Source organism: Ascidiella aspersa, chromosome 8 (assembly GCF_963924565.1).
Source record: "Ascidiella aspersa chromosome 8, kaAscAspe10.2, whole genome shotgun sequence".
NCBI classification, from domain to species: domain Eukaryota; kingdom Metazoa; phylum Chordata; class Ascidiacea; order Phlebobranchia; family Ascidiidae; genus Ascidiella; species Ascidiella aspersa.
This window is the reverse complement of record NC_139454.1, coordinates 15,809,753-15,821,809: the sequence shown is the minus strand read 5'-3', so window position 1 is coordinate 15,821,809 and position 12,057 is coordinate 15,809,753. Positions and strand designations below refer to the sequence as shown.

General features: G+C 35.4%; 1 protein-coding gene across 2 annotated transcripts; it reads left to right on the top strand.

Moving 5' to 3' along the window:
- The first annotated feature begins 7,720 nt into the window (after positions 1–7,720).
- LOC146136308 (large ribosomal subunit protein uL23m-like) lies at positions 7,721–10,033 on the top strand. 2 transcript variants are annotated; one of them, XM_083395476.1, is made up of 4 exons: positions 7,721–8,487; positions 8,733–8,786; positions 9,329–9,500; positions 9,743–10,033. In XM_083395476.1, exons 1-4 carry the CDS (start codon positions 8,447–8,449, stop codon positions 9,911–9,913), a joined length of 438 nt encoding a protein of 145 aa, XP_083251602.1. In that variant the 5' UTR covers positions 7,721–8,446; the 3' UTR covers positions 9,914–10,033. The 2 variants fall into 2 exon arrangements, with proteins under 2 accessions (XP_083251602.1, XP_083251601.1); XM_083395475.1 differs by having other exon boundaries at positions 7,732–8,487; positions 8,733–8,855.
- The last annotated feature ends 2,024 nt before the right edge of the window (positions 10,034–12,057 follow it).

Genomic DNA, 12,057 nt, shown 5'->3' with positions numbered 1-12,057 from the left:
TGTCATTTTTTTTTATAATTGACGTTATGTTAAAATGTTATTAAAAAAAGTGTTTTTTTTTTAGTTATATTCAACGACATTTTAACTTTGTAATATATACGCGAGCTTCCAGAATTAACCACCCTGTCCAAGTTTATCGCATTAGGCTCAGCTTCGTTTTTGCATTATACAGTTGTTCATTTCTAATTTGGACAAATGGATTGAACAGTATTTGATGTCTTTTTTCTCTTGACAACATTTTCTAAAATAACCAGCGTCTTGGTTAGGGATGTTCAAAGTAGAATATCGAATCCTTGGATTTGAATCCAGATGGGATTCGAATCCAATTCTGCCGTTTATTTCGGGTAATTGGAACCGATATAATTTAATGTTTTACCGCCGATTGTTTACGCGTGTGGTAAGTTGGCCTGTCGCTGCGGCGACCAATTTATGGCGCTTGCTTTAAATGTAACGATGTAGTGCAGTGTCAGCGTTTTTTCGGGCGACTAATTAGCGCGTCTCGCGATAACGTTCGTCTAATAATTAAGTGTCAATCAATCGTTATTGGGCGAGCGACTAATGTGTAACGTCTGGTGTGGAGTTCGCAATGCGTTAAGTTGCAAAAGTAATATTGCGTTGTAAAACGTGCTGGCCGTCCACAAAATGGGCTATAGGGTTACTTAAGTTCAACTTTAGGCCAATATTCAGCAAGGTTATGCAGTTATGCACAGGGTAATTATCCAGAAATTCGTTATGTCAATAGTAACTTTGTATTCTTTGCAGTACATTATTTGACTGCATAACAGATCATGTTAGTCAAAAAAAAGCACTAAGACCCAACAATGCTTTAAAAAACAGGACCAAATTGCTTAAGACTTTTGTATGCAGTGTTTCATTGTACTCACTATGGCAAAAATACAAGTTTTGACAACAACCTGGACAGTTGACATATTACAGTTTACAGAACTGCTTCAAATGACAGTTGTTAAGAATGTTAAACATATGGGAGATTTTTTTATTATCATATACATATGTTAGCAAGTTGTTTGGGTGATTTATTGCTGTGATTGTGGGCCCTGTGGGGTAGATTAAGATTAATCCCTTCCCCAAACAAAATCAAGGTTAAATAATTTAATAAAAATATACTAGGATTCGCTATTCTGGATTCGTTATTCTAGATTCGAAACCTATTATTCTAGAATACCTTGGTATTCTACTTTGAACATCCCTAGTCTTGGTTTTCTTCGGCAATTTATAGTTATTTGACTTTATGAAATGACAAAAATATCAACTAAGGATTTCAATAATTTTGCATAAATCCGAAAAAATAGCTGATTTGTGTTCGTCAGTAAAACATCAAAAACGTGTTGTTGACGACGCCAAGACACTAATGCTGTTGTTTAAGATATTCAATTTATTTATAATAGGTCAAAATTTTGTCAAAAAAATATATTTTTAGGTCAAAAAATAATCGCCCTACTGATGATGCTTTTATTAGCGAATTATTTTTATCTCTTAACATCTAAACATTCTTTATTATCATTGATGTGCAACCGGAATCATTTGTTTTTCAATATTCGGATTTTGTTATTCAAAAGAAAATACTGATTCTTGCCGATTTGAGTAAAAAGTACTTGGGCATTCAATCCTTTTTTAAATTAAATTCGCGACACTCCTTCTCAAACTTACGTTTTCTGGGCAAATCCATGGGAAAATATTTCTTGTAAATTCTAAATATAATTTCAACCCAAAACAAAAAATCTAAAAACACAAAGAAAACAAAGAGCCAAAGAATAACTAACAATCTCTATAAATTGACATACTAAGCAATTAGTGGGGGATTGTGGCAGAATGTGGCCACGGGCCACATTATCATGTAACACTGTCAGAAAGTGTCTGCGGGCCGCTCAAAATCTTGTCGCGGGCTTGACTCGGCCTGCGGGCCGTATGTTGCCCGCCCCTGTTATAAGAGATAACATGTCGGAATAAGTCCTAAATTCATCGAAATAAAGCCAAAATAACGGCCAAAACTGTTAGAAGAGGGTCTGGTATCGGCTGTCATGGTGTCAACGTTTGGACGCCCTAGTTTGAATGGCGCCGCTGTTTTGACATTGGATTTTTGGGCTCTTTGCGGTTATTGTAGGGGAAATGGGTGGGGTTGTAATGGGTTAGGGTTGAAATTATTAGGGGATTTAGTGATGTATGTTGTATAGGCCTGATTGTGGCCATTTAGGTGTTATTCCGACGGTTTAGGTCCTAATCAATTTTTTTTTTACGACTATCAGGTTTTAGTGCTATTTTGGTCTTATTCCGAAGTGTGTTTTTGGTCTTATAGTAGGATTCCGTGGGAATAAAATGTCCAATAACAGGTACATGGTACGCATGGCAGTACAGAGCGTTTAAGTGGTACAAGATCGTAAGAAGGTTGGGAACCCCTGCCTTAAAACTATACAGAAATGTACACAAAATAACACGTTGTTTTGAATTGTATCAAAGGGAGGGGTGCACTTGCTTCTTTGTAATCAGCTTGGCTATGTTTGGTTCCATTTTGAACAATGCAAACCTCATTTTGTGAATCACATCCTTTAAAAGCAGTGGTTCTCAACCTTTTTATCTTAAGGACTTGTAAAATTTCAAAACAAATTTTGCGGACCGGTGGACCTTCAAAAATCAAAATCAACCCAAAATGCAAATATGACAAAAGTATGCAACCCTAAAAGCAAAGAATTGAAACTTCCATTCAGTGAGCAATCTGCTGCTATCTCTTTGATATCATACGTGTTATTCTTGGTTCTATTAAAGTTTTTCTAAAATTTAAGAATTAAACGAGCTATAGCCTACTTTTAAACAGTTGGGCACAACACTTGCATTATGACGTAAGATAAAGTCCAAAGTAGACCATTAACTCTATGTTACGTCACAATGTTGCAAATTACGAAGCTGGCGAAGTTCTAAATTTGATGGACAAGCTTTTAACATCTTGTATTTTGCAATTGAGATATAAGATTGCAATATATTTGGCGGACCGGCAGGAAAGTTGACATGGACTGGCAGTTGAGAACCACTACTTTAAAGGCCATTTTTAGCACAACGCAACACTATGACGTCGCAATGCACAATTTAACTCAAGCATGCAATCAGGTGAATGAACAATTAATTGTAACTTGTGATGACAAGCGCAAACACGTTGGAATTTAGCTAGCGTAATGACACTTTGCGAATATAGGTTCAGCCTGAGTTTGGCTTTCTTTCTTTTGTCCCGCAATTAGGCCTATCTGCGGACCCTCAACTGACCGCCGACCCCATTTTAAGAACCACTGCACTAGGTTTTGCATCCCCTTGCATAAGCATAATTGCATATCATGCTGTACTTCCAAGTGATTTCAGTAACAAAAATTGTTAGAATCGGGTCTGTTGATTGCATCAAAGTCCATAAGCAGTGTTCCCTCAAATTTTTTACCATGTGCGCAGGTGCCCAAAATTTTGCGCAAGATCGAAAAATCAGTACGCAAACTACCCAAATTTGTAAACGAAAAAGTGCCCAAATGGGGTAAAGACCTTATCCGCGTAATATCTGTGATTTTCCTTCCTTTTTGACATCATGGAAATTCAACTTGCAAATCCTATTGGCAAACAAAAATAAAAATAATTACTTGGAACTTTTCGGTTTTTATTAACTCTTTTTGTTGCAAGGGAGAGATGAAGCAATAAGCGCGGGAGAGCATGTGAGGGGTCGCAATAATATTAATTAATTTCTCCCAGACATAAAAAAGAGTCTCTTTGTTTGGAGTATTGCACTCGCTTGAGACGTGATTTCACTTGGTGATATGTGTGGCGGACTTACTTAATTGTAGCGCAGTCTAACCGCCCAATGATGGAGCAATTATATGCGTTTAGCAGTATTCATTTTAACTTTTAAACGGGTACGCATTTTTCTTACAGTGATAACTTTGATTAAAATGAAATTTCGCCCTCGCGTCTTCCCTGTTTATAATGAACTAAATTCAGGTTACTCCTTTAGTCGACACAATGAGCCTAAAGGTTTTATCTTTGGAAAGTCCAAACTTTTTAAGCAGTAAAAAACAGGGTAAAAAGTTATTTTCTTGCAAATAAAAGCATATTGCAGATAATTGCAATAATTTTATTTGAAAAAGTTAAAAGCTATTACCACCAGGGATGCGGAGTCGGTTAAAAACAATCCGAGTCCGACTCCCGAGTCCCGTGTCAGACTCTGACCAAATGTAAGATTTTGTCGAGTCCCGAGTCCAGCTCTGACTCTACAGTCTGTATTTTACCCATTTACTCAACTAAATTAAGGTGGATTTTCTGCAATCCACTCGTATTGCTGTCATATTTGATCCACCTGCATTACATGCTTTAAAAATATTTCACATTTGCTATTACACTTTTACAACTTACATTTTGCCGCCTTAACAGTTTTAAAATTTGATACTGCGCATGCGCACGTCGGACTCGGGACTCTGGTAGTTTTACACGGTCTTACTCGAGTCCCGAGTCTGACTCCGACAAAACAAACCGACTCCGCCAAGTCCCGAGTCCGACTCCGCAGCCCTGATTACCATGCAAGATTTTTCATGTAAAGCAAGTACTTTATTTTCTATAATACAAAACATTCAGTTCTAAACACAGACTTTTAGCTAGGGATGTTCAAAGTAGAATCCCAAGGTATTCTAGAATAATAGGTTTCGAATCTAGAATAACGAATCCAGAATAGCGAATCCTAGTATATTTTTATTAAATTATTTAACCTCGATTTTGTTTGGGGAACGGATTAATGTTAGTCTGCCCTACAGGGCCCACAATCACAGCAATAAATTGCCCAAACAATTTTCTAACATGTGTACATTATAATAAAAAAAATCTTCCATATATTTAACAATTTTAACAACTGTCATTTGAAACAGTGCAAACTATAATATGTCAACTGTCCAGGTTGTTGCCAAAACTTATATTTTTGCCAATAGTGAGTATAATGCAACACTGCACACAGAAGTCTTAAGCAATTTGGTCCTGTTTTTTCAAGCATTGTTTTGTCTTGGGGCTTATTTTTTTACTAACGTGATCTGTTATGCAGTCAAATAATGTACTGCAAAGAATACAAAGTTACTATTGACTTAACGAATTCTTGACAATTACACTGCGCATAACTGCATAACCTCACTGAATATTGGCCTAAAGTTGACCTTAAGTAACCCTATAGCGCATTTTGTGGACGGCCAGCACGTTTTACAACGTAATGTTACTTTTGCAACTTCATGCATTTAGGGAAATTGCGAACTCCACACCAGACATTACACGTTGATCGCTCGCACGCTTGATAGACACTTAATTATTAGACGAACGAGACGCGGTAATTGGTCGCCCGAAAAAACGCTGACACTGCACTACCAGGTTACATTTAAAGCAAGCACTGTAAATCGGTCGCCGCAGCAAGAGGCCAACTAACCACACGCGTTTGTGCAATTAGGCGCAACAATCCGCGGTAAAACATTAAATTATATCGGTTCCAATTACCCGACATAAACGGCAGAATTGGATTTGATATTTTACTTTGAACATCCCTACTTTTAGCTAAAATATATCTCCAAATTAGGACAAAAAATATGTTGTAAAACAAAAGATTCGCAGGTAGCACAAAAAATTCCAGTTACTGAGAGCCATGGCCTTGTGTCTAACCGCTAAGAACGATACTCGTATAACAATAACTTGAGTACTTTTTTCGCATGTATAGCTCAAAACAAACTAATTAGGGTACTTTTGTTGTTGTGCGTAGCTTGAATAAAACTAATTTGGGCCCGTTTATATCCGCACATAGCTTGAATAAAACTAATTTGGGCACTTTTTTGGTTGTACATAGTTATAATAAAACTAATTTAGGCAGTCTTTTGGTCACAAACTAAGTTGTTCCAAATCAATAAGAAATATGTGTTTTTGCAAACTACATGTATCCAGCTATTCAGATATGGAATTTTATGGACTTATCAAGTAAATTCAGAATTTCATAAGCATTTTTATGAGGGCATCCCATTGTGAAAATATAGCGTTGCGGACACTACAAAATATTTATAACTCTTTAAAATTTCATTATAAGAAGCCACACTTGCCACATTTATCAATACAAGGCACTATTTTAATATACTTAAGTGGTTTGACCAATAGAGACTTATAAAAGACAACTTGAAGTCATTTCTGAGCGCGAAACATTAAAAAGCACAACCTATTTATTTTCACAGAAACATATAAACGTGATGAGCACTTGTAATTACTTTCACAGGTTATGAAAATTTTAAAGTAAATGTTGATTTTGCATTCAAAAACATCAATAGTGTCATCAGTTTGATGTAGTGTCTGCAACGCTATCATATCTATAATGTTGTATTTCCAGGAAGAATTCTTTGTAGGTCCCCCAAAGTGACATGGGGTGTTCCATCATTACTTTTTAGCGATTATTTATTATGGATGTTCTAAAAACAGTTCATTATTGTGCAAGTGCTTTTAATGTTGCGGACACAACATATCGTTGCGGACACTACAAATGGCATATTTATTGAGAAATTTTGAGGTGATGAAATAGAAAATAAACCATCCTATGACATATATGCTAGGACTAATATACTAGTGATGTTTGGACCTACTAAGAATTCTTCCTGGAAATACAACATTATAGATATGATAGCGTTGCAGACACTACATCAAACTGATGACACTGAGGTGTTGCATAGTCAAATCGGCATCAGGTGGAACATGACTACACTATTCATAAAATATTTATATATGATGATTTACCAACACCAATGAAATAATTATGGACTTTAGTGTCATAATTACTATGTAAAATTTAAATTATATAGCCAATAATTACAATGTACATGAAAAAGAAAGAAAATGCATAACAAAAAAGAATTTTCAGCATTTAAAGTATTTGGTTACAATTCTAAGTTAACATGTTTCATTAAAAAGACAGTCAATCATTAATAGGAATTTGCAAAAGTGCTTAAAGATAACACTAAAAAAATATTGTAAAGTCCTGTTCTAATTTGCAGTAATCCATTTATTTGAAGTCATAGTGCCACTTTTTGCATCGCACACTTTCTACTTGGGGCCTTGGGAAGTGGAACAAATGCTGATAACAATATTTATTATCATTTTTTACTGATACCATTTCATAACATGGACAATAGATAAAGCAACACCTTATCCTGATTTACATGAATACGGTTTGCTGCATCCGGTGTCATAATTAAGAATGTACAACCTAGTTGTTAACTTTTATTGAAATAATGTAACAATGAAACAATTTAAAGAAGTGTGACATTCGCTGCTCTAAATCCAAGAAAGCTAATTTTTTCAAATGTCACGTGGTTGGAGACCACTGCTATATTAGATTGGCTTATGTATTGTGTCCTCTCATGTTTGATCACTTGAGCAGGTGTCCCAATTTTTGTATGACCTGAATTCAATGCACAGGGCCTAATTAATCAATTGTAAAAAGTTAATTGGGGTACTTTTTGGTTTTTATGTAGCTTGAAAATATATAATTTGAGCACATTTGATTGTTCATACTTCAAAAAAAACTATTTTGGGCACTTTTTTGTTTTTAATGTGACCACAAAAAAAATAATGTGGGCAATCTTGTTTGTATGTTAGTTTTAAAATTTAAATTGGGAACTTTTTAGTTTGTATGTAGCTAAAATGTAGAGAAATTTAGAAACTTGGACGATGTAAAAATGGATACTGAAGGTATTTAACTATCCTTGTAAAATAGTGCTCAACCGGACTACATAACACGATTGGCATGCAAAATCTGTAAAAAAATAAACATTTAGGTTTTGTGTCTGGAACTTTCATGAAAAAAATTATGGCAGTGGCCAATTTGTTTCATTTATAAAGAAGTCCACTGAATGGGAACAGTTGGTTCAACCCATACAATAAACATTCACCTTTTTAATAAAAAAATACTAAAGACTGTAATCAGGAAGATCAGCATACAAAAAACAGTACTTCTAATAACCAATGCTACATTCGTTTAAAGTTTAAACTGCAACTAAATAGTCTGTGCATTTGCTTGAATCTTGTATGTTGTGTGGATATTGTTTAACTACTACAAAATGCTTCTTAGGCCTAGCATTGTCTCAATTTATCCTTTTTTCAATATCTGTATTGCATTGTTTTTCATAAACTGTATCATCTTTAAAACATGCACAGTAGTGTGATTTTTAAAGTTCACTAACCTATGAAACTACCATATATAATTTTCTTTAGTTACCAAGACAAAACCTTGGCCTTGATTTGCAACCTTCTATTATTTAGGTTGTCATGTCATAGAATATTTTGAAAACTTATAAATTTATTGTTGTAGTTTTTTGCAATCTTAAATTTGGATGTAAAAGAGGCAGTATTTTTGAGAATTCATTTACTAAGGGTAGTTTTGAAACAAAAATTGGCTATGAGGAGAATACGCTTGCCAACAAATTTATACACTGTCAAGTGAGTCATCTTGTTTTTTACATTTTAGATATATATTTAAAGTTTGCTGATAGACCCATATCTTTTTGATGACTTGACATTAATCGATAATAAAATTGTGTTGTCCACAGTTAACGTTTGCTTAAATGCAATTTCATATTGCACTTACTGTATAGGCTGCCGCAATGCTAACTCAACAAAGAGCTGGGTAATCTATTTTTTCTATTACATTCATGTTCAACTATCCAGTTCACACTTTTTTTTAGATTTCCACTTCATTATGAAGGAGCGCCACAGAGAAGACTCTTCTTTCCTGAATGGTATTTCACTTTGGTAAAACCAAGAGAACCAATGCCAAAAAATTATGTTTGTTTTCATGTACCCGCTGAGTAAGACCTATTAATCGATTGTTTGTGTACAAGTAGTTGCTTAAATAACTGGTCAGTCACCATACCAGTGCTCACGAATTTGTGTTTGCCTGTTAGTACTTTTGAATGGTGTGGTTAAATATTTGCTTAAATAATTTAGTTAACAGTTAAATACAAACCTTTTTACGTAGACACAAAAAAGGTGATCAGAAAACGGTAGGAACCACTTATAAGGCCAAGTAGCTGGTTTAAAGTTGTTTGGTTAGTTTGAAAAAATTGCTAATAAATGTTTTTTTAAGTGGGCCTGGAATAAAGTGTAGTTGACATTTTAAATGATACATATCACATTTTTTACCATTGTAGGCTTAGTAGCTCGAGCGACTATCAAGATTATTTCTGGTTTAGTCAAGCATTGTATGTTATAAAAAAACAGGACTCAATTTGAAATATATGTAATTGTTGAATGTTGATGCCCACCAAGTATTTTTTTACAGTATGACAAAGTATGATGTCAAGGAATACTTGGACAAGATTTACAAAATTTCAGTGATAAATATAAAGCTTGGTGTAGTAAATGGGATCAGATATAAAAGTTCTAATCCATGGATGAAAGATGCCTTTACGTGGAAGTTCATGGAGCCTTGGAAGATTGCCCATATTTATTTGGTATGATAACCAAAATTGTTTTTAATCAACTTGTGGCCTAATGTGAAGTTTACTGCACATATCGTCAATTAAAATAATGGCTCATGTATGTTTTATTTCACCATTGCACACTTCAGAATTTATGGTTTATTGTTCTGTTACAAAAAAAAATTCTGAGTAAAGCTTCTGTGACCTTAGGCTTGACTAATTGTCTTTTTCATAATTTTTTATGTTCTAAATTTTATGATTAATTTTGTTTACAGGCAGATGGAAAAACATTTGAATACATAGATACTTTAAAGCCAGTTAAAGCAGTTGAAAATGATGACGATAGTGAACTAACAATTTTAGAAAAGCAAGAGAAAATGCAAAATCAACAGCTAAAAACAAAATCTGACCGTGACGATGTATATTTTGTAAACAAGTGGTTATAATAGACAACAATTCGACTTTTTGTAAATCTAGAAGTTTGCTGTGGTATGTGAATCTACCTGTAAACTGTTTTGTGTATTTTAACGTTATTAAGCGTGTACAATTACAGTTGTCCTTGCTTATGTGAATGTTTGTTTGTCACCTACAAGTTATAGATTAGGCCAGTAAACAAGGTGAAAAAGTTGCAACAGATGGTGAGTAAACTACGGCAACATCCTTTTTTTCGTTGAAAAAGACGATACCAAACTGCCAGATTTTGTCTCGCCTTCCCCTAATGTGAGGTGAAAATGCAGGTCAAGAAATGTAGATAGGGTTAGGGTTAGTGACGTAAACAAGCAACTCATTGAAATATATGAAACATGAAAATCAGCGTTTGTTTAATCAGTGTCGATTCTTTTATCAAATTTCTAACATGGCATAACTTGACTGTGCAAAATAGAAGTTGTGACTTCAGCATGGATCTTTGTCGGTTCGGCTCCTTAAAAATCTTACAAAAAACAGTTCAGGTTCGGTTACGGTTCGGGAAAATTTGGACCAAAACCGGTTCACAAAGTACCAGTTCCGGTTCGACTCCCTGGATTTAACGCAAACTATAAATTGTATCCGATCCGGAACTTTATGAACCGGTTTTGAAATAACAATGGTTGAACCCTAGCTGAACCGGGTTTCAAAAAAATCCTCAAACCGGAACAGAACATGAATCGGAAAAGTTAAACGGTTCGACCCCCACCATTTGAAAAGTCTAAGGATGTTTAGTTACCGAGAGGCTATTTCTGTTTCTGTTTTTAAGCATAAAGGATGGTTCGCTTTGTTTAATCACGGAAATTCCAGGTTGATTTTGCAAACTATCGCACGTATTGCAATAAACGCATTGTTATTATTTTTTTAGTAATGTTTTATTTATATAACGCCACAACAAAGCGAATGCAAAAGGAAAAAAAGAGGCGGGATAAAACACATGTCAGAAAGCGACGATTTGATTTCTGAACCGATTTGACTATACTGAGGAACATATTAAAATTCGGCACGGATTCGGCGTAGGTAGCCTACTTACAACGGTAAATAACAAAACGTCACACAACAGCAAACAATTCAAAAGGTTTCAGATTGATCTGCCACAATATCGAACAACATATAAACAGAATTAGGAAGCAGGGCTGCGGAGTCGGTTAAAAACAACCCGAGTCCGACTCCGGCCAAATGTAAGATTTTGTCGAGCCCCGAGTCCAGCTCTGACTCTACAGCCTGTATTTTACCAAGTTACGCAACTAAATTAAGGTAGATTTTCTGCAATCCACTTATATTGGTGTCATAATTGATCCACCCGCATTAAGCCTACATGGTTTAAAAATATTTCACCATTTGCTATTACACTTTTACAACTTAAATTTTTCTGCCCTAACAGTTTTAAAAATTGATACTGCGCACGTCGGACTCGGGATTCGGGTAGTTTTACGCGGTCTTACTCGAGTCCGACTCCGGCAAAACAAACCGACTCCGTCGAGTCCCGAGTCCGACTCCGCAGCCCTGTTAGGGACTTAGGGAGTACGTACATCAATTAAAAGTTTCACCGAGGTCCAGGCAGTTAGGCTAGTTCTTCTCAGAAAGTTACTACTTTGATACAAAAATAAAACACGGCGCTACAGTTTCTAATGCATCGCAGCAGAAAACACAATTATCCGAGAGCACAGGGCGTCGTGTTTATCGAACCTGGTCGTTTAAGTCAACATTTTATTTCATTAAATAAGCTATTGCTGCCAGGCATATGTGTTGCTCTTCTAGTAGTATATATAATAGATCAACGTCTTTATCAGGATACTGACGTATCATGAAAAACAGATTCCTTATAAATAGACAAATAACAATTCGTGCGATTACAAACTCGCACCAACGCTTATTGGTGTAATCGGCATTAGTACGTCAGAATGGATGTTCCACGACTCAAGAAAACCTTGCTTGTGGTAATCGGTTTCCTTCGTCAACACTTGAGCAGCAAAAAAGTTAATGCTGTGCTTAAGGGTAGTTGCATGGCTTGCCAACGCTGATTTCTTAGCATCCTTCTTGCCCACATCACTTTCGTGCTCCTTCCAGCGCATATTTAAACTTCTACCCGGCTTTACGATGTAAATTTCGTCACCCTCACCGC

Excerpts from the sequence above, each read along its gene's own strand:
- LOC146136308 (XM_083395475.1), top strand. The coding sequence starts at position 8,447 with ATGAGGAGAATACGCTTGCCAACAAATTTATACACTGTCAA. Across the intron at positions 8,488-8,732 it reads ACAAATTTATACACTGTCAA|ATTTCCACTTCATTATGAAG; the intron begins GTGAGTCATCTT and ends ACTTTTTTTTAG. Across the intron at positions 8,856-9,328 it reads TGTTTTCATGTACCCGCTGA|TATGACAAAGTATGATGTCA; the intron begins GTAAGACCTATT and ends ATTTTTTTACAG.